The sequence below is a fragment of the Triturus cristatus genome, chromosome 8, assembly GCF_964204655.1.
Source record: "Triturus cristatus chromosome 8, aTriCri1.1, whole genome shotgun sequence".
Classification (NCBI taxonomy): domain Eukaryota; kingdom Metazoa; phylum Chordata; class Amphibia; order Caudata; family Salamandridae; genus Triturus; species Triturus cristatus.
This window is the reverse complement of record NC_140591.1, coordinates 1,434,448,151-1,434,475,502: the sequence shown is the minus strand read 5'-3', so window position 1 is coordinate 1,434,475,502 and position 27,352 is coordinate 1,434,448,151. Positions and strand designations below refer to the sequence as shown.

Below are 27,352 nucleotides of genomic sequence, written 5' to 3'. Positions count from 1 at the left end.
ATTAATGAACGTTCTATGGTGATTATATGGGTTTTTTAATCAGAATAAACCAATAAACTTGAAGTTGGTTGTCTTGTGTAATTTAACTAAGAGTATTCAGATGAACTTTAGACACAAAATTGCATAGCATTCCCATAAACACATTCCTCATTAACACCACTGGAAAAAAACTAATGGTGAGCAACATTCAAAAATAGATTTATTTATTTTATTTATTTATTTATAAAGTTTTATATAGCGCGAACAAGATCCCACGGGATATCAGAGCGCTTTACAATCATACTCGATCTGGAGGCTAATAAAGTAACAACCACAAGATGAACACAAATGAATCGTAAAGTGCATAAAAGTTCACAAATAAGTTATGTTAAACAGAAGACAGTGTACACAGTATGTCCAAAAAAAAAAAAGTATAGTAGTAAATGTAGAAACAGAGGAAGTAAGAACAATGTCAACGGGCCAGGGGGTTAGCCCAATTCCTGAAGGAGTTTATTCATCAGGAATCTTTTGACTTCCAGTTTGAACACCGTTGTTCTGGTAATTCTGCGTATTTCTGGAGGAAGAGAGTTCCAAATCTTTGGAGCCGCGCCGGAGAAGGCTCTGTTAGAGGTTCTCTTTTTGTTCAGGATAAGTGGTTTCAAGAGTAAGGTAGTAGCGCTTCTAGAGGCTCTTACACCACAAGATAGTTCAAGTTTTTGCGCCAGATACCTGGGCGTCTTGAAGTGGATAGCTTTGTGCGTCATCGTGGCAATTTTTAGCTGGATTCGTGCTTCATAGGGGAGCCAATTTAGAGTTTTTAGTACTGGCGATATGCGCTCATTGCGTTTGGTGCCTGTAACCAGTCTAGCAGCAGCGTTCAATGAGGCCCTTAGCGGAGCCAGGGTGTATTTGGGCAGGCCACAGAGGGTTGCACTGCCATAATCTAGCCTCGGTAGGACAAGCGCTTGAACCAACTGCTTGAAATCCTTAAGTGGAAGGAAAGGTTTGATGTTTCTGAGTGTCCTTAGCAAGTGGTTTGCTCCTTTACAAGTGTTGCTGATATGATTTTTCATATTCAGGTTCTTGTCCATGGTGACTCCTAGCGATTTGGCTGAGTTTACGATGAGCGGAGTGCAATTGAAAGCAGTGAGGTGGCTCAGCCAGAGGTCGAGATTAGGGGTGTGATTCTGAGGGGAGACGAGCAAGAATTCCGTTTTTGAGGTGTTGAGCAGGAGATGGTTCTCAGTTAACCAGTTTTGAGTATACGTTAGGATGGAGTTGAGTGATATGAGGTTTTCCGGGGATGAGATTTTCAAGTAGAGTTGCGTGTCGTCAGCATACATGTGGAATGAATTTCCATGGAGTTGAGTGTGTTAGCTAATGGTTCCAAGAAAAGGTTGAAGAGGATAGGAGATAAGGCAGATCCTTGGGGGACCTCCATGAGAACAGGAGAGGGCTGGGAGAGAGAGTGATTTGCCTTGACTCTTTGCGATCTGTGATGGAGGAAGGACGAGAACCACTGTAGCACCTGATCACCAAAGCCCATCCTGTTTTGTAGGATAGCTAAGAGATTGTCATGGTTGACCGTGTCAAAAGCAGAGGAAAGGTCAAGGAGGATCAGGAGGCAGGAATCGTTTTGATTGAGAATCTTTAGAATGTCATCCATAACATGAGTGAGGGCCGATTCAGTGCTATGCCCTGTCCGAAAGCCAGATTGATGTTGATCCAAGAGCTGGTAGTTCTCAATGTGAGCACAGAGTTGGGACTGGACGCATTTTTCAAGGAGTTTCGCAAGGGTGGGTATGTTGGAAATAGGTCGGAAATTATTGAGGTCTGACCTATCAGCGTTAGGTTTTTTTAGTATAGGGGATACTTGGGCTGCTTTTAAGCAATCAGGGATTGTGCCTTGTGACAGAGAAGCATTTACAATCCTTGTCCAGGTAGGGATGAGTGCATTCATGATTTCCTTGAAAATGGATGGGGGTAACGGGTCACTGAAGTGGTTAGAAGGATTGATATTCCGGAGAATCTTTTTGATATCTTGTTCACTGAGCGGGGCAAAGGTGTCCCAGGCCGCATTGTTCTTAGGTATCAGAGGGGTAGAGTTGAGCTTTTCAAAGAGGACAGGTAGAGAGGCTACCCTGGAGGAGAGGAGTCCGGCATTCTTAGCAGCGAGCTCAGATGAAATGAGTTTGGATTTCTCAATGAAGAAAGAAGCAAGATCGTCACAAGAGGGTGGACTGCTTCCAGGTTCAGATAGGTTTGGACCTACAATTGATTGCTGTTTGACCAATTCGAACAGTTTCTTGGGGCGGTTTGCCGCTTGATCTAATTGGAGTCTGAAATAGTTAGACTTGGCGTTCCTGATTTGTTTGTAGTAAAGGCTCCTGGCGTCTCTTAGGAGTTTGAGTTGGTGCGAAGAGGGATTCGATCTCCAGGAGCGTTCAACTGCCCTAAGGTTGCGACGTTCCGTGTTTAGGTTTTCATTGTACCACGGTTTGGAAATTTTAGTTGAGGCATTTTTATGATGCATCATTAAAATCAGAATAACTGAAATACTTAAACATCTGTAATCCATTTTGGATAGACGTGTGATGGCATGTATGACAAATTAAATTCTCTAAGATATGTTACTTGAAGAGCCCTACACAGAAGAGCAAGATGGAGGCGGCTGGCAATTTGCCCTTTCTGCAGGGTCACCCCGAATTTTTGGGCTTTCTGCTGAATCCTATTTTTTGTCGACTATAGAACTCTTTGCACTTAACCCCGGCAAACCAGTGGTAATGTGCTCGTGCTCCTCCTTTCAAAATGGTAAAATTGGTATACACCTGATTGGCATCTTTAACTTACTTATAAGCAGGGCTGGATTGGCAAAGTGGACAGTTGGCCGCCAGCCGATAGGCTGATGCCTGAGTGCCAGCTATGGGCTGGTTTCATGGAGGACAATCACCCACAATATCCTACTGGCCACTCAGCCCGTATGTATAACAGACTAGGCCCCATATATATGGGGCTGGCAAGGTTAGGTGGGCTGCAGCACAAAGCGCTGCACTTAGAGGTGGGCCCCTGGGACGCGTGAGCATACAGCAGCGTCACTGAGAGGCCAGTTAGGTGGCTGTAGTTTGGGCCATCTTCACCTTGGCCCAGACCTCAGAAGCAGTGCTTTTCCCATTCCTTCCTGTCATTCCGTCACACTAAGCCATGATAGATGGGGGAGGGAGGGGAGTGCAGCAGCGTTGTAGGCGGGCCAAGTGTTGCTCTGGCCATTAGGCCATTCACAATTCAGCCCCTGTGGGAGGGGACTGGGCAGGTGGAACAGCTCAGCATAAAAGCAGTGGTTTTACTGTACTCCTGTGCCAGGCTCTCACACTGAGGCTATTGGGGGCAGGGGAGAAGGGAGTGCAAAGAGGCTGAGAGACCACACTGGGAAGCCAGGTCAGGTGTTGTTGACGTTGGCCATTACAATTAGGGCCGCCAGGCAGCGTAAAAGCAGCATTTTTCCCACACTCCCTCCCTCTCTGGGGCGTCACATTCATTCCGTGGTAGGGGGGAAGGGCAGGCAGTATTCAGAGGCCTGTCTGCAGAGACCAGGTGTTTCTCTACCTTTTGGTTTATTCTCACCTCAGCCCAAAGGGACTAGCCCAGTGCAGAAGCAATGTATTTCAGCAGACCTCTATCAGGCCAACGCTGCCCTGTCAAGTACCACGCATCAGGCGTTAGACTAAAGCATTTCAGTGTGGTGATCGGCATCACAGCACTAAAATTCAAAGTCTCGCATTATCGCGTCCAAGCTGTCAAGCTGAGAGCACTGCTATAATAAAACACCATACAAGCTGCAGTTGCAGCGCATGGTGCGCGCTCCTCCCTGCAGGCTTGGGGGCTCTCTGGCTCAGCTGCTATAGCTCAGCTCAGCTGCACAGAGAGTGGTGTTCTACAATATAACAATAAGTTACAAGGACACCCGACAGTGCCGCAATATCACTGACGTCAGAGGAGGACGGGTGAGTGCCCAATTGTTATCGAGTGAGTTAGTTGATTGACATGTGATTTTAGGCGGGTTTGGCTCCTGCTTTTAGAGGCAGGAGCAGGTGGGCCGCCGCGCAGTTCAAAGTTGGCTGCTGGGCAATCATGGTTCTATTTATGGCAGCGCAGCTCGCACGCATGCTGTGGCGTGGTATGTAATCCCACGTCGTTGGACCCGACCCTACGCGGGCTGCAGCACACAATTATGGCTTTCTTTTGGGAGAGCTCGTACGCCTGCAATATCTGGCGGCTGCTACCGGACCCGACCCCACTGGCGTCCTCATGGCCTCATTTTTGCTGCCATCAGGAATGAATAGAATCATTGCTGTGGGAGACAGTCAGCGACAGTACTCGGCACAGTCGTTGCTTGCTGCCAGTGGGGCCCGCCACTTGCCACCGTCACTGTTCTGAGTCAGTCAGACTTTGCATTGCTATCACCTCGTGGCAAGTGGGAGAGAGGAGTTGGTGTGCAGCGAGTTGAGGTACTGAGCATCCGCATGGAGCTATTCCGCTGCATCTCGGGTGTCCTTTTTTCTTCAGAGCGGCAGGTCTCCCCTCCTTCACCAGTGAACTGGCCGAATGATGGGGAAGGGAGGCCCTCTGCGACAGTCATGGCTCCGCTCACCATCGGGCCACTCGGAGCCTGGAACAGTTGTTGTGCTACGATAGGGGCTGCTACCTGCCACATTACTCTTGCAGTAACTTCAACACTTCTTTGCAATGGGATCCATAGCCACATCCATTGGTGGTCCAAATCCAACCCTGCTTATAAGTCCCTAGTATATATAAAGTGTACCCAGGGTCTGTATGTTAAATGCCACCAGCAGGCTGCAGCACTCACTGTGCCACCCACTACAGAGAAAGGGCAAACAGGACTGTAGACTTGCCCAGTATTGTACAGCTGTGCAGGTTTTAATTGCAAATTCGACTTGATAAAATAACCCCTTTCAACAGGTCTAAACCCTCCTTTTAAATATTAATGTCACCCCTAAGTAGGCCTTATTTGCCATAAGGCAGGGTGCATGGTATTTAAAATTAGGTCATGTAAATGCTTAATGTTAAACATGTCGATGCAGTGAAAAGGCCCAAAATGCTATTTTCACATTAGCAGGGTTGGCTATTCCATAGGAAAGCACTGGAATACAATATTACATTTAATATTGCTATGTCTACTTAGGAAACACCTACAGAGTTAATTTTTTGACTTTTTAAAATTATTATTACAAACCCAACTTGTAAAGTTGGATTTCTATTATATGTTTTTAGAATTGGTACTTTTAGAAAGTGGCCTAATATCTGTCTAAAGTCTCTAGAAGTCTATTTGCATAAGCAACCAACTGTCACCCAGGAGCCTACTAGCTCATTTTCTGAGATGTGAACTTGAACCAAGAGATGAGACAAAGGGCATGAGTGTGGGAAGTTGTTCTGTTTCTCTGGCAGACTGACTATATCAGCTGTGCCCAGGAATATAAATAACTTCAAAGAGGCCTATACTGTCGCAGGCAGCTGTAGCGAACACCTGGGTTTGCACCCTTCCTTTGTCCCCCTAGCCAGTCAGGCCCCATGCCAAGTGGAAAAGTAGCTGCTCAGAGGAAGGGTTGCTTATTTCCCCTGGCCACACATCTTGTGTGGGCTCAGAAGCTCTGCACAGCTGGGAGAAATGTTCTGTCCTATTGATGTTGGGCAGAGAGGGGTACTGTGGAATTGTCTGCAGTAGAGCACACAGGAAGTACTGTAAACGTGGGTAGGGTTACCCTTGGGTAATATTGCCTCATTGGTTAGAGAGTGGCCAGGAGCTTCCCCCACTCCCAGGATAGTCCTAAATGTAGTACCCAGAGTACCCACCTCAGATTACTGCCGGCCCTGTGAAAAAATGACTAATCCTGCTGTCTCTGACCTCAGAAAAGCACTGGACCTGCTCCCCCTCTTGTACCCAGGACAAAGAAGTGGGCTCTAAGAGTCATAAGGCTGACCTCCTGCTCAGGCTACATGGATACAACAAACTTCAAGAGGCCTTTTCTTGCATTCACAGGTGACCAGTTCCAACTGAGCCTGCCCTGGACCTTGCTGTTGGCCTCTGCTGGAGTGAGTCTTGACCCCCGCATGCTGTCCTCAAGGTTCTGGAACCTTGGCTGGTATCAGTGTGTACTCCTAAAGTTTCCTGAAACCTCGAACTTGGAAACGTTTTGTCAACTTTTTGCCCTGAGAACCAGTTTGGAATCAACCTGCCAAGCTGATTCAATGAGGGTACATCACTGCTGGAATTACATTTTCCACAGCTCCCACTACATTCTTTTCCACAGCAGCAAATCCAATACAGACCAACCGCTGTTGACCGGATTCCAATGACTTTGAGCCCTCTGCAGTCACAGCCTGAAACCTTAACCCACAGAAGAAATCCGAGCCCCGAAAAGTCCAAACGCAGAAAGCTTCACTGGACTAAGCCATTGCCTGCATCCAATCGATGTTAAGGACTGTTTGGGTGGGTAACCTGAACTTTACCCACTTGGAGTTTGCCCGGCTTCATCGACGACCACTGAGACCTCGGACTTCAACTCCCTATTGCTATCAAGATCAGCTTCAGCCACAGTCTGCTGACTTGCCTGGTCCCAGGATGCTGGTTTCCGGTTCAGGGAGGATCTGGCTTGGCAGTTCAGGCTGGACTGTTCCCATGAGGCACAGGGTCAAGACTGATTTGCATATAGCTGGGTCTGAAGTGAGGTGGTGAAGTGAGCTAAAGAATGATGATGGATTCAAACCAGATCAGTGACTGGGGGTGAGTGTCTGAAAAGTTTTGGCGCTCTGTCCATCATCTCCTTGGGTTTGCTTTAAAGACTTTCTGAGTGTCTGAAAAGTTTCTAAGTGAAAAGGTAACTTTTTGACCAGTACGAACCTGGTCCTTGTATCCGACCTGCATTTCTTTGCAGTCGTCCTTAAAACATTACCATGTCCCAGTCAAGAACAACCAGATGACTGCAGTCAGTGTTTAACTCTTTTTGGCGCTATTTTTAAATTGAAACTTCACAAATCTATAACTTTGGTTCTGACTATTGGAATTTTGTTGTTTTGGTGTGTGTTTGTTTATTAAAATATTCTCTATTTTTGTTAATTGGTTGGGGATTTTTCTTCTGTTGTGTTCTGAATTTATTACTGTTTGAATACTTCATGAGTACTTTACACATCGCATCCAAGTGTCTGCTTAGTGCCATAGATACCAGGGCGTTGAGCTCAGGTTAATTTAGTGACTTAAAGGATTCACCCTGACAAGGACTGTGGTTATTATTTGATAAGGGTACTCAGCCCCCTCGACTAATACCCCAAGTTCTAACAGAGACTGTCCCGCTTTTATACTTGCCTCTTGCCACGGTACCTCTGACAACAATAGTGTGTACTCCTAGGTTTACTGGCAATGAGGTTCTCCTAAAGCCTTCAAGAGCATGTCTGCCTATTTTTTCATGAGTAGCCACAAATTCTCCATCTCTCATCTGTGGTGAGTGGATTATGTTATGCTATGTTGATTTGAGGGTATCCCTGCGCTTGGGCAGGGTGTGTAAGTGTGTGGTTCCACGGTGCTTATATGAAGAGCCAGGTCTTCTACTTTTTGCAGAACTCAAAAATTGAGGAGAAGGCTCTGAAGTGTTCCATTTCTTGGGTGCGGTGTAGGAGAATGAGCGACCTCCAATTTTGCTTTTACGGATCCAGGAAGTTTGCGAGAGTGAGGCAGAGTAGGTGTTTGGTGGGTAGGTGAAAGTGTATGCTGCTGTTCAGGTTATTCTGGTCCTGTGTTGTGTAAGGCTTTGTATGTGTGTGTGAAGTTTGAATTTGCTGCGCTTGTGAATGGGGAGCCAGTGAAGCTTCCTGAGGTGCGGTGTGATGTGGGTGTGGCATAGCGTGGGAGATCGAGTAGGAGTCTTGCAGCTCCGTTCTGGATGATCTGGAATACATATATGAGTTGTTCGGAGATTCCGGTGTGGACAGTGTTGCTGTAGTCCAGCCTGCTGGTGATGGCGATGGTCCGTATGGTGTTCTGAGGCAACCATTTGAAGATCTTTCGCAGAATGCGTAGGATGTGGAAGCAGGAGGTCCACATTGCGTTGACTTGAGCTATCATGTTGAGCTTGTCATCTATGACGATCCCTAGATTTCTTGCGTGGTCTGTGGGTGTTGGCTACCAGGTGGAATCCCATGGGAGGGGCTTGCTGTCGAAGCCCAGTACTTCTGTCTTTTCAGAGTAGAGCTTCAGGCAGTTGGTTTGCATCCAGTCTGCTACCATGGTCATGCACATGGTGAAGCTGGTTCTGGTGGTGTTTGTCTTGGCCATCAGGGAGAGGATGAATTGGGTAACATGGGCGTAGGAGAGAACAGAGATGATTGGTGATCGGATGATGTAGGTGAGAGGTGTTATTTATATGTTGAATAGAGTGAGGCTGAGGGCCGTTCCTAATGACACCTCAATTTCTTGGTCTCTGATGTGAAGGGTGACAGACTGTCTTTTAAGGTTTTGAGGAAGGAACAGATCCATTTGAAAGTGGATCCTTGTATGCCTATCTCATGGAGCCTTCTGATGAGTGTGTTGTGGGAGACAGTCTTGAAGGCCACGGAGAGGTAGAGCAGGATGAGGGCCGCTGTTTCTCTTCAGTCCAGGATGTTTTGAATGCGTAGGTGGCCATAATGAGTGCTGTTTCGGTGCTGTGGTTCTTTACAGATCCTGATTGTGTGTTGTCTAGAAGATGGTGAAGTTGGAGGTGGGTTGTGAGTTGCTGGTTAATGGCCTTCTCAATCACTTTGGCTGGATAGGGGGCAGAGATTTCAGTCAGAAGTTACTCATTGGATTTGGTTGGCTGTGGGCTTCTTGAGGTGGGCGTTGGTTTCTGCAAGTTTCCATTCATCCGGGTAAAAGGCGGATATGATGGAGGTGCTGATAATGTGGGTCAGGGTGGTGCTGATTGGCGATGTTCCCAGGTTGTAGAGGTGGTGGAGGCGTGGGTCCGTTGGGGCCTCTGAGTGGATGGTCCGCATGACTGTAACTGTGTCGTTTCTGGTGAGGGTTGTCTATTCGGTCAGGTGGCCGTCTTGCTTGGCAGTGGGTAGGTTAGCAAAGAGCTCTCTGGGGTTGGGTTGATGTGTGAAGTTGCTGTAGATGTTTGCGATTTTGCTGTGGAAGTATATGTGCAGGTTGTCGCAGAGTTGTTGGGAGGCAGCAATGTTGTTGACAGTGGCTGAGGGCGAAGTGAAAACATTGACAATCGAAAAGAACTCCTTGAAGATGTTGGAGCTTCCTTCAATGCAGTCCACTGGTGCTTTTTTCGTTGTGTCTCTAATTTGCTGGTGATAGCGTCTGAGTGAAGCCTTGTAGGTAGTGCTGTCGGTGATGTCATGGCTGGCTCTCCATTTCCTTTCTAGCTATTTATAGTGCGGTTTTGTGTCGGGGAGGTCTTCTGTTTACCAGCTGGACTGCTTGCTTGATCTACTATGCTTGTTGGGTTTGATGGGTGCGAGGCAGTCCTCGCAGTTCTTGATCCAGATGTTAAAGTTGTAGTCCTTGTCGAGGTTGTCTATGGGGCTAGGCTGATCAGTGCTTAGGGCGCTCAACCAGTCTGCTTCTGTGATTTTGCCCCATCTGTGACTTTGAATACTGAACCTGGCAGGGGTGTTTACTTGAGGTGTGTTGATTTGGCAGTGGATGATGGAGTGGTCGGTCCATGTGAGCTGTGTGTTGGAGTTGTATTTGATGCGGTCACTTGTGGTGAAGATGGGTTCCAGTGGGTGTCCTGCGGTGTGTGTTAGTTCTGTGACGAGCTGGGTGAGTTCAATGTTGCTTAAGCTTTCGAGGAGGGCTGTGGAGTAAGGGTCATTTCCGTCTTCCAGGTGAAAGATGTGGCCACTGAGAGAATGTAGGCTCTGGAGTCAATGGTGGGCAGAGCAACAAAGTCAGTGATGAGGTTAGTATAGGTGGCTCGTGGTTTGGGTGGTGGTATGTGAGGGTTCCGTTCAGGGTGAATTTTTCGAAGATTTGCAGCTTGAAGTGCAGGTGTTCCATGAATGGGGTGGCGTTTTCTGTGGATGTTGTACATTTGATGGATTCCTTGTAGATGATTGGGAGTTGTCCTACAGGCTTGTGAAGGCGGTCTTGTGAGGGGAGATGTGGTGACGAAGGGGCACCTGACGGATCAGTCTGGCCGCAGCGTTCTGAATTATCTGTAGTCCAGCTGAGAGGTCACCAGAGCATGGATCGTGGACTTCCTGCAGCCCTCCGGGAGGAAGTGTAAAAATTTCCTGATAGCTCTTAACTTCCAGAAGCACGTAGAAGAGACTTGGCGCACCTGCATCTTGAAACAGAGGTCTTTGTCCAATTTGATTCCCAGATTTCTGGCCGATTCCACTCGAATCGGTGGTGGGTTCAGCTCTGTGGGCCACCACAGACTAGACGGTGGAGGAGCCGCCTGACTAAAAAACAAGACCTCAGTCTTCTCGGCATAAAGCTTTAAGCAATTCTCATTCATCCAAACCGCAATGTTTTTGAGGCATTGCTTAAAGTTGTGAACAGCTGTCTCCGAGTGTTCTTTGAAAGAGAACACCAGCTGTGTATCATCAGCATAAGAGACTACACACACACCATGTCTCAAGAAGGGTAGCCAGTGGAGCAAGGTAGACATTGAAAAGCAACAGGCTCAGCAACGAACCCTGGGGCACCCCGCAAACAAGGGGTTTCTGAGAGTAGACAAAAGGACGCAGAAACACCTGCTGCAAGCGATTCTCCAGGAACAACTGAAGCCAAGACAGAACTATTCCCCACACTCCCACTTTTCTCAATCTGTCAAGCAAAATCGGGTGTGCGACAGCATCAATAGCTTCGGACAGGTCAAGTAATACCAGCATTGCTGAGGCGCCCTGGTCCCCAGATTCACGTACTGTTTCAGAGACTTCAAGAAGCGCGGTCTCCGTGCAGTACCCAGCTCTAAAACCCGATTGCGAGTCATGTAAGTAACTATACGTTTCTAGGAATTCTGCCAGTTGCTTCTGTACTTCCTTCTCCAGAATTTTCGCCAGTGCTGGGAGTAGGGAAATAGACCTAAAGTTCTTTAGCTCCGCTGGGTCGGCCTCAGGTTTTTTTAATAACAGCAACAGAAATGCTTGTTTACAGGTGACTGGGTAAATATTAGATTTCAGGGAGGAGTTCCAAATCTGGTTCAGCAACGGATTTGGAAGCCAGAGATCTAAAGAACCGTGCAGGGCACGGATCTCCTGGAGAGCCCGACTTGCATTAAGACAACTCCTTCAGTGACTCCTCAGGAGCAAACGGGCGGAATTCTGACAAGATGCAGGGAGAGTCTCGGGTTAGAATTTGCAAATAGGTGGAGGGATGGGCCGGTAAAGGGAAAGCGGAATAGATTTTTTGTATCTTTTCCTCAAAATAATCTGACAGTTCAGAGCAAAGAGTAGACAAGGGCACAAATGTGCTATCCAAAGCTGAAGGATTTGTGAAGATTTTGAAGATTTTAAAACATTTTTGGCCAAATTGTTTGAATTATCGATTTGGTTAGAAAAGTGTTCCATCATCTTGCTGCACTTTAGCCTATGAAATCTCTTCAAGACCTCTTTATAGAGGCCTTTAGCTGCCGGGTAATAGAACTTTCTCCAGGACCGTTCTATTTTCTTACGGAGGCTTTTCTCTGTTCTTAGTTCCATGGAAATCCAGGAGGTGTGCCCCCCTTCGCCAACTCCACTCCTCAGGTGGTATGGATGGAAACGTTGCAAGCTCTTCACATGTAATATTTACCTCCCATCAAAAACATTCCCTCATGTGACTAACTGCTCAAACCCATGAAGAACCCACCCATTTCAGATAACCCCACAATCAGAAGACCTAGGGAATACAGATTTGAGACAATCCTTTGCAGGGATATGATATCTACAGCAAATTACCATGTTTTGAGGATAACATGTTGAAATCTTGTTCAGCATCTTGTCCTGACCCACTAATGAGGGCAAAAGGGGTTTGTCAACCAGTGATAGAAACTTTATGATGTGTAGATTCTCAAAATATAAGGTTGTGGTATGTTTCCATACAGTCCATGATTGATACCAGAGACCAAGAGACAGGTACCCTAACCCCGAATTTCACTTGCTGCTGCTTTCCAAATGTCCAAAGTGCACTGCACTCAGTTTTTCATCAATGGGCACCCTGAACCCATAGAAAACCAATAAGTATCTGGTATACTCAAGCTAGGAAGATGCGGCTTCCAACTCTGGCAAGGAGATTTTTTCCATTGTGAGAGAATTTACCTCACCTTGGTCTAACACCTCGGACCAAAAACCATCTGGTACCTGGGCCACGGACCTTGCTGACTTCTTTACGAGCAAGATCCAACGTATCCAGGAGTCATTCCTGGTACCAGTGTCTGCTGGCCAGACTGAACCTGATACCACCACACTGCCGAAGGCCGGGCCAGGGGCAACGTTGAGTGTGTTTCCCTCTATCTCTGCTCCGGACTCCCTGGCTCTTATGGGCAATTTAAAATCAGGATCTCCTCTCGACCCATGCCCTGCTAAATTTCTGGCGAAAGTCGCGGAGGTGATCAACCCATTGGCTAATCCGCTTTTAAATCTTTCGCTGAGGCTCGGTGTGGTTCCGCAGGCCTGGAAGCAGGCAATGGTGATTCCATTGCTCAAAAAATCTGGTCTAGATCCGAAGGCCCCGGTTAATTATAGGCCCATCTCTCTGTTGCCGGCCCTCACGAAGATTCTGGAAAAGCACGTCCAAGGCGTGCTTTCCAATTTTCTTGAATCTAATGAGATCCTGCATGCCACCCAATCTGGCTTTCGTCCCCATCTCAGCACTGAGACTGCGCTCCTGGAGGTCTCGGAAACCATTAAAGAGGTTCTGGACTCTGGGGGCAAAGTCATGCTGGTGATGTTAGATCTGTCGGCGGCGTTCGACACCGTTCCCCATGATGGTCTTCTCGCTAGACTCTTCGAGATAGGCCTACGGGGGACGGTGTTCGACTGGTTCTCTTCTTTTCTGGCCGGCCGCCGGCAGTCGATCTGGGCCCCGCCGGATTCCGCCGTGATGCCGCCTCTGGGAGTCGGGGTCCCTCAGGGCTCTATTTTGAGCCCGACCCTCTTCAACATCATTATGACCCCTTTGGCGGCGTTGGTGGAGTCGCATGGTGCCCAGATCGTATCCTATGCGGACGACACCCAGCTCCTCTTCTCTTGTAAGAGAGGAGGTGACTTCGATGGGGAGAGCATTCGGGATTGCCTTGGGGCTGTTTTTCACTGGTTCCATCTAAACAGCCTTAAGTGCAATTCCGACAAGTCCGAAGTACTTTTCTTTGGGTGCGACACAGAACCAGATTGGCAGACCTGGTGGCCGCGGGATATGTTCCCTCCGTCCTGCTCCTCTCAGGTTGCTAAGAATCTGGGGGTGAAGATGGATAACAGGCTTACCTTGAAATCCCAGATCCTGGGGGTGTCGGGCATCTGCTTTGGCATCCTCAGGATGTTGCGGAGGTTTCTTCCTCTGCTATCCGTGGATCACAGGGCGCTGACTGTCCAGGCTCTGATTGGGTCCAGGTTGGATTACTCTAACGTTCTCTACCTGGGCCTCCCAGAGTATCTGTTGCAGCGGCTTCAAGTGGTACAGAATGCCGCGGCAAGGGCAATCTTTGGCCTTAGCAGGCGCTCCAGGGCCTCGGGCCTGCTGGTAACTTTACACTGGCTTCCTATCCGCAAGAGGATCGCCTTTAAGGCGCTGACCTTGGCCTACAAAGCTCTTCACCAGGAGGGAGCCAAGTATCTCCATAAGAGACTGGTTTTTTACCATCCAACCAGGTCTCTGAGGTCGGAAGTCCTGCATCTTGCTGTTGTCCCCCGGGTAAAGAAAGCGCGCCTCGGTGGCCGCTCTTTTGGACTGCTGGCTTCTCAGCTGTGGAACTCTTTACCACTGGCCCTGCGGGGAGTCACCAGCCTACTGGCTTTTAGGAAAGGCCTTAAAACGTGGCTGTTCACTCAGTAGTCGGTCCTCCATGAACCTCTTGCCCTTTTTTTCTGTTGGTTTTATCTGGTGTTATGTTTGTTATGTTGCAGTATTGTCTCTTTCTCCATTAAAGCGCCGGGACACTCTTTTTGAGTAGCCGTGCGCTATAGAAATAAACAAATAACATAACATAACATAACATAAAGGTGTGGGCGGGAGGGGGCCACTCAAGCCTAGGTAGAGATATGTTCCTATCCTAGGGAGACTTACAATGTTTCTGGGAAAAATGCTAAACATCTGACATAAGTCATGGTCAGAGCTACCTCACGGCCAGACAGTCAGGTAAAGGGAGGTCCGGCTTGCACCAATAGATTCCTTAGGTTGTACAGAATTAGAAATATATTGTTTTTATACATTCCATTTAGTCCCGATTTCAGTCCTCAAATGTGCATGATAAGCAGTGATTCTGTCACAATTTGGGAATGTGTTCTAAAGAACAAGTTACTTACATTCGGTAACGCTTTTTCTGGTGGATACAGTATCTGCCTGTGGATTCCTCACCTTGTGAATATCCCCTGCGCCAGCATTCCATGGAAATTTTTTCCTCAGCTCTCTACGACGTCATAATGCATCGGCTCCGCTCGCGACTCCGTATGACGTCACCGGAGCCATAAGAGAGCCACGTCGGCGTGAGGACGTCAGTTCCACCCATTTTTTCCGTGCCCCCGAGGCGTACAGGTGGACCAACGACAGACTCAAAGTATACACAGTATACAATATACAATCAAATCTTTTGTTCTGTCCAAGTAAAAGCTGACAGCTCTTTTTGGGTCCAGGCGATGAAGCCTTTCCTCCTCCTTGGAAGGATGAGGAGGTGGATAAAAAACAGGGAGCGTAATAGACTGCCCCAAATGAAACAGAGTAACAACTTTGGGCAGGAAAGCAGCCCTGGTCCTGAGCACCATCCTTTTAGCATGTAATGTTAGAAAAGGGGGTTTAGAACTAAGAGCTTGAAGCTCACTCACCCTCCTTGCCGAGGTTATGGCTATATGAAAGACCATCTTAAAGGACAACAGTCTCAGAGGACAACTATGAAGAGGCTCAAACGGGGACCCCATCAGAAAAGTTAAGACAAGATTGAGGTCCAACTGTGGCATTACAAAAGGAGTAGGAGGAAACTTGTTTGTAAGGCCTTTGATAAACCTTAGTACAACCGGAGATTTAAATAATGACGGTTGATCAGGTAGACATAGAAAGGACGATAAGGCCGAAAGATAGCCCTTGACTGTGGCCACAGCACAGCCCTGCTGAGCCAAGGAAAGGGCAAACTGGAGCACCTCAGAAAGACGTGCTTTTAAAGGGTCAATGGATCTCTCTCCACACCATTTTACAAACTTGGACCACCTGTAGGAGTAAATGGACTTGGTGGAGTGTCGCCTGGCCGATAAAATAACATCCACCACATCAGGTGGGAGAGAGAAAGAACTCAGGTTGCCCCGTTCAATCTCCAGGCATGAAGGTGTAAGCTCTGGAGGTGGGGGTGTAGAACCTGCCCCTCCGACTGCGAGAGGAGGTCTGCCCTCAGAGGGAGACAGAGCGGAGGGCATGAGGAGAGGTGGAGAAGATCTGTATACCACACCCTTCTTGGCCAATCCGGGGCGACCAAAATAACTTGGGCCCGGTCTTGGCGAATCTTCCTCAGAACCCGAGGAATCAAGGGTATGGGAGGAAACGCGTGAAGGAGTTGTGAGCCCCAACTCAACTGAAACGCGTCCCCCAACGCCCCCTGCATCGGATACTGGAGACTGCAAAATGACGGGCAGTGCGCGTCCTCGCGGGTGACGAACAGGTCCACCCGAGGGGTTCCCCACGTCCGAAAGACGTAACGAACCACCTCCGGATGGAGCCTCCACTCGTGATCGGCGGAGAACTGCCAACTGAGATTGTCCGCACGTACGTTCAGCACCCCGGCCAGATGATTTGCCATCAGACAAATCCGATGGTCCTGAGCCCAGGACCATAGACGCAGAGCCTCTCTGCAGAGACAATGCGACCCCACTCCTCCCTGCTTGTTGACATACCACATCGCGGTAGTGTTGTCCGTCAGGACTTGAACAGACTGACCGCGAAGGGAAGGGAGGAAGGCCTTGAGTGCCAAATGAATCGCCTGCAATTCCAAAAAGGTTGATGTGAAGCAACCTCTCCTCCGGAGACCAAAGACCCTTGATCTCCAGATCCCCCAGATGAGCACCCCACCCTAAGGTGGAGGCATCCGTTATCACCGTGGCCATCGATGGAGGTAGATGGAAGGGCTTTCCTTGAGACAGATTGCCCTCCACGCTCCACCAAGATAGATCCGCTGCAGCTTCTCTGGAGATCCTGATCGACTCCCTGAGATCTCCCTTGTGCTGATACCACTGCCTGCGGAGGCACCACTGGAGCGCCCTCATGTGCCAGCGTGCATGGTTGACCAACAGAATGCAGGAGGCGAACAGACCGAGCAGACGAACGACCTTCAGAACAGGAACAACCGCTCCATTGTGGAATAAAGGGACCATCTCCTGAATGTCGAGAGTTCTTTGAGGAGGAGTAAATGCTCGACACACAGTCGTGTCCAGTACCGTCCCTATGAACAGGTTGCGTTGAGAGGGCACCAGGTGAGATTTGGGCACGTTTATCGAAAAACCCAATTCGAACAACAGCTGAGATGTTACCTGCAGATGATGCTGCACCATCTCTGGGGACTCTGTCTTCAGAAGCCAGTCGTGCAGGTAGGGGAAAATCGGAATCCCCGACCTCCTGAGATGGGCCGCTACCACTGCCATCACCTTCATGAACACTCGAGGTGCGGTAGTAAGACCAAACGGGAGGACCGCAAACTGGTAATGTTGCGACCCAACCGTAAAACGGAGATACTTCCTGTGAGAAGTTGGCCTGATGTATGATGTCACTAGTTCTAGTGTACACCTTATATCAGTCGAAACAACCCTTATGGTGATTGGTTGTAAAGTCAACCTTATAGACCAGCTATCCTAGTGGTAGCATGGACAAGAGCAGTCTTAGGCTAAACTCTGAACGGCATGTGAAGCCAGCTGTGATACCATATCTAATCCCTTGAATACCAAATGAAAGGACACCACAACAGATATATATATATAAAATAAAGTGTATTTATTCTAGTCAAACCCTCAGCACTCTTTATGAGATTAGAGGTAAGTACAACACAGTCTTATTTAAGCATACATTAAGTCACACAGGTAAGTAATACAGTTAAGCCCTTGGGGCCACGCAAACCATATACTAAAGAAGTGGTATAAGGACCACTGTCACGGAAATAGGATAGGCCTAGGCCTAGGGAATCGCTGGGGCTACACTACACTAGCAACAGTTAGGAAGTGGGAGGCCCACGGGATTCAGGTGCAGAGTGGAAACACTCACGCGTAATGCGTAAAAGTCGATAGAATTACTAGCAGTTAGAAATTAACAGTTTAAGGACACTTCTGAAGCAGCTAGAGAGTCGAGACTCGGAAACTAGACCCTAGGATAGTCACTACCCTTGTGAGCACCGAAGTACCCAAGTTACCGAGCCCACGGACTGCGGGTGCATAGGTGTGAACTTGCGTCAGGTTTCGTCGTGGACTTCTATGGATGCCTGAAGGAAAGTTGCTGACAGGCAGTCAGTGAAGAGTGTCCGGTGGATCCCAAGGCTGGGATCAAGAAGAGAGGATACCTGCAAGCAGAAGGGACAGAGTCAAGGTCACTAGCCAGTGACCACGTGGAACCAGGAAGGAACCAGGCGATGTCGTGAAGATTGCAGGTGAAGGTGAAGCTTGTCGCTGCAGCCACGAGGACCAGGGAACGTCGAGGACGACCAGGACCAGGAGGCGAGCTGTCCCATGAAGGCTCTTGCTGTCGGCGGCGTCGAAGTTGAACTAGGACTCACCAAGCCTTGGCAAGCGGAACCCACGAAGAACGGAGGACTTGCTTCTGGTGCAGACCAGGAAGGTCTGGGGTGCTTCTCCTTTGCAGGGAAGCGGGAGCCAGTCTGGAGGAGCCAAACCAGCAGTGAAGATTTCAGGGAGCGTCGTCACATAGGCCACTAGCCAACGGACAGACGCGGCAAGCAGGAAAATGCAGAAGGGCCCCACGCAGGACTCGTGGAGTGTGGGGGGCTGATCTTCGATGCAGATGGTGCTTGGGGTTGGGGCTTCTCAATCCCCGGTGCACAACTTCGAGCGTGCCTCAGAAGCTGCGCTGGAAGATACTCGCCACTTTTCCCAGTTAGCCGGTCCCACGTCTCTCGTCGCCTCCACGGATCTCAGCTCGGCTGTGGATGTGGATCAGGGTCGGAGAAGTCTGGAAGTCAAGGCTCTGGTCGGGCTCTGCAGTCGGTCCCTCGTAGAACTTCAGCAAAGCAAAGGGTAGTCTCTTGATGGTGCCTGTTTGCACAGGGTAGCCACTCCTTGGCCACAAGGGAGATTCTTCAGTCTTCTTCTTTCGTCGAATGTCGAAGGTCCAGAGTTTCTGTTCAAGTTGCAGGTTCAGGATAATCTAATCTCCTGGGGCCCAGCTACCACTCTTATACTAATCTGGGGGGCTGGGTTACCTGCTAGGTCACGCCTTATGGGTGGGACCTGGGAGGGGGGTGGTTACACCCCCTTCCCTTTGTCCAGTTTCGCGCCAGGACTGGGGCTGGAGTGCCCCAGCACCGGTTTGAACTGGACTATGCACAGGACACCTTGTGTGCCCCAGGCATGTCTCATTCTTTTCAGCCCTCCCTGCCCCAATACACTAAAGTCTGTCTGGGGAGGTGCTAGCACCTCCCCAAGCAGGAAACCTATTGTCCAAGCCTCCCTTGCCGGGATCACTCCCAGCAGCAGGAGGTCAGACTCGTGTCTGTGGCAGCAGCATCCATTTTGTGATGCTGAGGCTTTGGTTAGAGTTAAACAGCAAAGTAGGATTTTAACATGTCTCTACGTCTAGAAGGGGGGAATAATATCCTCATCACCAGAGATGGTATGGGGGTATTATTCCAAAGTGTTAGACACCTTACACAACATGTTTTGATAAAGCCAAACCATAGTTACCATAACCGTTTAAGATTATAAGGCACTTTAAGAGTATATGGTAGGCTATATCATAGAACAGCTATAAGGACATGGTTCCGAAAGCTGCAGACAGGCTCAGCTCATGCTAGAGCACCATCTCACATGTTACCAAGCACTCTGCCTCCAGGATTGTTAAGGCCTGCCATAGGAGTGACTGATAGGTACACATGTGTCTATTTTAAGGGTAGATATAGGTATACTATATCTAAGCAAGGGGTGATTACACGACCTTGCCCCAGCTGAGTGATCAGCCAGTTGTGTCTGATTGGAAGGCCAGACCAGGGGTGGCATAATACATGCTGCAGCCCCTGGGAGGCCTAGGGTACACCTATGCCCTGGGTACCTAGGGTACACTGTACAGGGTCCAATAAGGTGATCCTTACCAATTGGTTATGTACCTAGGGTACATGGAGTCCATTTTAAAGAGAGAGCAGACAGCCTGAGACCCTGAATGGCAGGATCTCAGGCCAACTAAGTCGAAAAACCAGCTAGACACTAGGCAAAAAAGTTGGGGGTAACCATAGTCAGATATCCACCTTCCTACACTTCCTGTGCGACTTCAGGATTGGGACATGGAAGTACGCGTCCAGCAAGTCGAGCGACACCATCCAGTCTCCTTGCTGCAACGCTTGAAGAACCTGTGCAAGGGTCAGCATCTTGAACTTCTCCTGTTTCAGGTAAAAGTTCAAGACTCTGAGGTCCAGTATCGGACGCAATCTGCCGTCCTTCTTGGGAATCAGGAAATACCGGGAGTAGCATCCCTGACCCCTTTCCTGCTCCGGAACCACCTCTATCGCACCTTTTTGAAGCAAAGCTAGCACCTCCTTCTGCAGAAGAAGCAGATGGTCTTCCGAGCAGTAACCTTGGCAAGGAGGGTAAGGGGGAGGAAACTCCCGAAAGGGAAGGGCGTATCCAGTCTCCACGAGGTTCAAAACCCAAAGGTCTGTAGTAACATATTTCCAACTCCGCAGAAAGTGGGACACCCGACCCCCCACAGGTCTTACATGATCCAGGATGGAGGATCTAGGGCTGCTTCCCTGAAGCCTCATTGGAGCAGAGGAGGAGGAAGAAGAAGAAGAGGGGTTGCGTCCAGAACCTCTCCGACCCTTTTGTCTCCCTATATAGGACCTATAGAGGGGATTCTGCTGTTGTTGCTGCTGCTGCTGAGGCTGCCGGAAGTAGCGAAATGAAGACCTTCCGAAACACCTAAACTTTTTAAAACCAAAACCTTTAGCAGGAGCTTGCAGACCCAAAGATTTAGCTGTTACCCTGCTGTCCTTAAATCTCTGTAGGGCGGAGTCAGCTTTTTCTCCAAATAATTTTCATCCATCAAACGGCAAATCCACCAATGTGGCCTGAACATCCGAAGAAAAGCCAGATGAACGGAGCCATGCCTGCCTTCTCGTGGCTATAGGCGAGCCCATTATTCTTGCCACTGAATCTGCTGTATCAAGCCCCGATTGAATCACTTGTCTTGCAGCAGCTTGAGTATCTGCGACCACCTCCATGAAGGACGCCTTATCACCCTCAGGCAGCTTAGGGGCTAAAGACTTCATTGAGTCCATTAAGGCATGCACATAACGACCTAGCAAGCACGTGGCATTGGTAGATTTAAGTGCCATACTTCCTGATGAAAAAGTTTTCTTAGCTGCCTGGTCCACCTTTTTGGACTCCCTGTCCGCAGGAGACTGAGGGAACGCTCCCGAAGCATGCTTCGAGCAGGGTGCCTGCACAACTAGGCTCTCTGGAGACAGGTGCGTAGAAAGAAAATCTTGATCCCCAGGTGCCACCCTGTATCTTCTCGCCACCTGCCTGGAAACCGCTGGAGAAGAAAGTGGTTTACGCCATACCTCCAAAACAGGCTCCAAAATAGCCTCATTAAAAGGCAGTAAAGGCTCAGAAGTCGAAGTAGGTGAATGCAACACCTCTGTCAGCAGGTTAGATTTATATTCCGCAGAGGGCAACTGCAAATCCAACAACTCTGCAGCCTTCTTTATAACCATATGGTAAGGAATCAATTCCTGAGTTGGAGATGATCTAGATGAAGTATGCTCCCACTCAGGAGTCGTATCCAGGCCACTAGCCTCTTGTATCCCTCCAAACTCATCAGAGGTCGTGTCCACTTCACCTTCCTCTACCTCCACTCTATACCTTTCCTCATCCAAGACTCTTTGGACCTCCCTTCTCAACCGAATCCGTGGAGCCGGCGTCGTCGGCGCCCTACGCGGCGTCGGTGGAGCCAGAGGTGTAGGAGTCGGCGGCGCCAAAGACGGAGTCGGCGGCGCCGGACGCGGCGCCGAGGGAGTCGGCAACGGTGTCGAGGAAGGCTCCGAAGCATGACGATCCAGCCGGAGTCGCGATGGATCCCCAGATGGCGCCGGAAACTGCCACGAAGGCGCCATCGGCAGAAAAGGCATAAACGGGGCCTGAGCATACTGCTGCGGTACCCCTAGAGCATACGCCATAGGACCCACGGGACCAGTCGGTGCACCGGATGGGAAGGCAACCCGATTGAAGATTCCATACATAGCATTTCAAAAATGCAAAGAATCCGTACCCGGAGCCGGGAACTACGGATAAGGAACCGATCCTGGATCCATCTGCGGAGTACCTGGCAACGGCGCCGCAGTGTCCTCTACCGGAGCCGTAGGATCCTCAGGCCCTGGAGAAGGCTCCTTCCTTTGTTCCTGCTCATCATCAGAAACAGACGACTCCACTGGAACCGGAGACGGCGCCAGTGATGGCGCCGGTGACTGCGCCGGGGACTGCGCCGGTGACCGCGCTGGACTCCGCTTCGGCGAAGGAGATCCTTCTGGAGACTTAGAAGGAGAACGAGAAGGAGACAAATCCTTACTTCGATCTCGACGCCTTGTTCTTCGAAGGCCGGCGCCGAGAGGAATGCTTCCTTTTCTTATGATGTTTTTTCGACTTCGATGAACGTGAAGTCGACGACTCCGGTCTCGACCTCTCCTTCTTTCTACCTCTCTTCTCCTTTTTGGCCTTGGCCATGGCCATAAAAAGCTTCGCCTTCCTTTCCTTCAACGCCTTCGGATTCATCCTCCTGCAGCTTGAACAATCTTCGACGTCGTGGTCAGATGAAAGGCACCACAAACAATCATCATGGGGGTCTGTCATAGACATGTGGCCCCCACATTCCCTACAGGGCTTAAAACCCGACTTCCTCGTCGAAGACATAACAGATTTTCTCTCACAGTAACACCGAAAAACTACAAAGTAGCAGGAGAGTACTGGAAAAACCGTTGCGCGTTGACGGCGCGAAAAAGGGAACTGACGTCATCACGCCGACGTGGCTCTCTTATGGCTCCGGAGACGTCATACGGAGTCGCGAGCGGAGCTGATGCATTATGACGTCGTCCACGTCGGCGTAGAGAGCTGGGGAAAAAAGTTCCGTGGAATGCTGGCGCAGGGGATATTCACAAGGTGAGGAATCCACTGGCAGATGTATCCATCAGAAATAGGCTTTGCTCTAATACATAGCCCTGAATGTGCCCAAAAACATTGTTTGTATGGGTGCACAAAGAGACCATAAAGATGTGCTTGAACAAATTAATGCCGATTTTTGTTTAAAAGCTACAGGACGGAGGTGCGCAAACCTTAGCCAGTGAATGGGTTTAAGGGGTATGCAAGTTCAGAACCAGACCCAAAACACTGTATTTACAGTGGCTGCTGCTAAGGGGAAGGAAAGAGGATAGAACAACAAAGGGGAAATGTAGAGAAGATAGCATACTTTCTGTCTACCACTATCACTGTGTGGGGCCTTCAGTCCTGGGGATCGTACACACAATGGGATCCAACAATGAAGCAGACCTACCCTCAGGTAAAAATAACACAAATGAACTATCAAGGGGTGCAGATAAAAAAGACCTGACAATACAACCTTTGCATTAATAAAGCATCTAAATCAGCAGTTCTTGAACGGTGGTCCAGGGGCACCTGGAAGTCCACAGCACCTACTCAGAGGGTCCGTGACTATTTAGAAAATTAATTTTAGCAGATTAGTAAAGTATATATATACATCAAAAAGCAAAGTGTAAAATTAAACATTTTAACCCTTTCTGTAAATGTGAAGGAATTTAAAACTGGAGGCAAAAAAGTGAGGTTGTATTCTTAGCTTGATTCATGGGAGCAACGCAGGTACAACAAACAGTAGTATAGACCATTTGCTGGATGAGAGGATGTACTGGTAGCAAAAAAAGGGAAAGTGACATGCAAGAGTAGTGAAGAAAACTTAGCACAAGTTATGAGCGGTGGAAAGCAAAGCAGATTCAGTATGACAGGGCAAAAGTAAGACTGGCTGGAAGGGAGGAATTTGTTGGCATCTAAATACACAGAAGCTGAAGGTTAACATCCTTTTCTAGGACTTTGAAAGGCAAAGGAAACAATGAGATGAAAATTAGACAGTATGGTGGGATCGGTCAACAGGATTTTTTTTTTATTTTTTTTTTTATAAAGAGCACGATCAAGGCTTTTTTCCGCTACCTAGGAACTTCAACTGTCTGGACGACGAAGGCCTTGAACATGGCCCTTCAAAAAGAAAAAAAACCTCACTATGGGCCTGATTTAGACTTTGGCAGTCGGAGTTTACTCCATCAGGATGGAGGAAAATAATACCTCTCCAATCCAGAGATACTGCCACCTGCCATGCGGACAACTCTCTACATTGGCAGGAACTGCTATGACAGGAACCGACATCTTGGCGATTCCTGTCCATGTAGCAAAGGTTTGACAGACGGTACCATCAGTTATGGCAGCCGGCCCTCAAACTTTTCAAACTTTTTATGTTTCTCAAAAACCAACTCGCAAAGTGGAAGTTTGTTTTTGTAAAAAAAAGATACTAATGGCCCCCAAACCTCGAGAATGTGTGGGGAGGGGTCATTATTTATTTTTCCTGTCCCCTACCACAAGGATATTTCTGGTGGTGACAGACAGAAAAGAAAGTCTTACAACATCCTCTCTAAATAGGATCATCAGAGGAAGTAGTCCGTTGAAGGAGCTAACCGGGGCTCCGTTCAACCATCAATTTGGCGGCCAGGGTACTCTGTCGCCTTTGAAACGGAATATCTCGTCTGCCAAACTCTAAATCAGGCCCGAAGTCTCTTATAGTGCACTGTGTTACTGGAACACATGGATCTGAACTCAATACCCATTTAAGCATTGCTGCTTACTGTTAATGAACTGTGGGGTCTTCCAAAACATTTGGAATCAGAATTTGCTCTTTTCAACCCTCAAGAGACAGACAGCGACAATGCAGACAGACTTTACTGTGCTAAAACATATCACACTGAGCTAATAGTAACTATTGAGCTGCCCTTCCTGATATTGTGACACTGCAACCAGAAACTGTAACTCCAAAGATACACTGTACTGACAAAACTATACTTCCCAAAAACCTAGAGCCAGGGCAAGGCACCACTCTATCAAACCCAGGGTTCATTTCAGACTTCCTGGATGAAGACATGTGCTTTCTGTTTTCTATTAGTGCAGCAGCTTAAACACTTAGCCGAGGCACTCGTATCCCAAAGAAAGCACCTCTCCCAGCACGCGGTCTCAGTTCCCCTAACAGTAACCTAGTTGCTTGCTTTCCTGTTTTCAGTTCAATGCAGTTTTATTTTCGCCTATCCCGCTGCTTCCAAGTACTTCCCTTCCAGTAGGCCTGGCTCCCTTCCATCCCAGACTGATGTGAGCTCTGTTGATGAAATGTTCTGTAATCTCTCTAGATCATTTTGCTTGTGCTCTGCTTAAACCCTAGGTCAAAGCGACACAAGAGCTTGCAGCCTAGTGTCCCCTTGTGTGATAGTTTGGGTTGACCCTGTCCGATTAGACTGTCGCTTGTTTATTGTCTGCTGTCAGTTGTGCAATTCTGTTTGATGCCGTCCTGCAGCACTTTGACTTGCCAACAAGATACATATCCACCATTAGCTGCACAGGCTCAGAAGCACCGTTGTAATTGCACCAGGTCGTCTTGCATCTCGGAGTAATTCAGTTTTTCCTGAGTGATTTGTTTGCACTCTAGACTCCGGTGATAACGGATTAAAGAGTAAATACGGAGTAACATACTATCTGTGGTCTACATTAACTCACAAGGATCAAACCCAGTTTACCCAGCTAAATCATACTTGTCTACTAGTAGAGATATCTGAGGTGAGCCAGTACCTTATTTTAGATAGCTCAGTGAGTTATGTGCTCACCACTAATATCTGCAGTGATCAACATGTCACAGCAAAGCCAAACCAGCTGTCCATCCTACAAAGGATGGTAAACTGCGCAGCATTACATTGGGTACTAAACTCTGCAATTGTGGTTGAAAATGTGAAAAACTGCTCAAATGGGAATCCATAAAATCCATTCAAACATTACATTAATATAAACGTGCATTTAAAACCCAGATTTTAAAATATCATACTTAAAATCTACATCTAAGACTGTGTGCAGACTTAATATAAAATCAAAATATGTTTTTGTCTTCTATATCTACTTATTAAAGGTGTGTCCTATTAGGGGAAAAAAGTAAAATAAAGAGTATAATGTCACAAACCGTATTGTTGCAAAACAATTCAATGTCTCCTTCATTTCCAGGATAGAAAAGTATTGGCCCGCCATCCTTATTCCAGTACTTATCTGCCAGCAGGTACCGCTGCTTAAAGGATGAATCTTCATCAAACCCAAAATGATCAGTCTGTGGAAAAAAACAGATCAGTGTTTTAAATACATTAAACCAAGGGAGTAGCAAGAAAATTGAAATACCCCGCACTTTGAAACAAAGCTCTCATGGCACCAAGCAAGCGAAGCAAATGATTGACCCTCCCCAAAAGAGCTTATTTGTCTCTTCTATTTAAGCAACTATGCATTCATCCTTTCATCGTTCGAACCACCTGTTGATATCCACCATTTAACCTCTACATTCTGTCATCCATTCAATCCTTGTTCCATCATAGTCTTTCAACATTCTATCTATCCGCTCATCCATCTATGCTTTCACTCATCCACTCATCCATCCATACTTTCATGAATTCATCCAGCCTTTAACTCACTCATCCTTCCTTCCATCCATTCTAGCTTTTACTCATCCATACATCCTACCTTTCACTCATCCATCAATCCACCGTTGCACTCATCCAGCCATCCTTTTACTAATCCATCCACCCTTCTACACACCTATCCATTCAGCCGCCACTCATCCATCCATTTAACCTTTCACACATCTATCCATTCCTTCACTAACTCGTCCAACTAGCCATCCTTTCTCTCACCATCCATCCATCCACCCTTTAACTAATCCATCCACCCTTCCATCCATTCCTTCCACTCATCCATCCATTCTTTCACTCATCCATTCTTAGTTACATGCCTTCCCTCATCCACTCACTCACCCACCCTTTCACGTTAATTACGAGCCTTGGTCTGCTGAGTTGCAGACAGAAGAGGCCCATCAAGAACTCCACCCTGCTGTAGTTGCTTAAGCGGGCGGGGTTCCCGACGCCCCTGCATTAAACAAACTTCAAATCAATCCAGTATTGTGCAGTTTATTGTGCTTAACGAACAGCTGACTCCGACTGTTAGGCATTTGTAAACCACAGGTAGGACTACATCCAACAAGTAACCAGCATTGGCAAAACCAAGCGGTCTCACCTTTGGAACCGGTTGGCATTGCCAGTACTTTGTGGCAATGTACTACAGCCTCAGTAACAAAAGCCTGACACCAAAAACATGCTTCCTGCATTTTGAGCTTATGCAAATACGGTTTAATTTTGGTCTCCTAGAAATTATGGGGCATATGTATCAAATTCTCTATTTGCGATTCTCAAATAGCGATTTTTTGAGAATCGCTATTTGGGAATCGCAAACGAGATGTGAGTAAAAATCCGCAAATTGTTAGCGATTCCTTAATTGCGAATCGCAATTAAGGAATACCTTCCCATTCATTCCTATGGGCCAGGGGGCCCATAGGAATGAATGGGAAGACATTCTCAATTAGCGACATTCGCAATTAGAGAATCGCAAATTGAGAATAATTTCAATAGTGCAAGGGTGTCATAAGGACACCCTGATGCACCCCTGAAATGAGCATGTGTGCGCATGTGGCGCACATACATGCCCTAAGGGCATGTATGTGCGCCACATGACACTTTGAAAAATGCAAAAAAGTGCATCTTTCAAAGAAATCGCAAATTACCACCAACTTGAAGTTGGTGGTAATTTGCACGTTCTTAAGGAGAAATCGCACAACTTGGGTGCTTGTTAC

At 48.0% G+C, this 27,352-nt stretch overlaps 1 protein-coding gene across 1 annotated transcript in view; it reads right to left on the bottom strand.

The window, feature by feature from the left end:
• PRCP (prolylcarboxypeptidase) overlaps positions 1-27,352 on the bottom strand; it is a 299,660-nt gene that overhangs the window by 162,827 nt on the left and 109,481 nt on the right. The window contains exon 2 of the mRNA XM_085623236.1: positions 25,646-25,786. Within this exon, the coding sequence (XP_085479362.1) occupies positions 25,646-25,786 (141 nt within the window). The remainder of the gene's footprint in view (positions 1-25,645; positions 25,787-27,352) is intronic.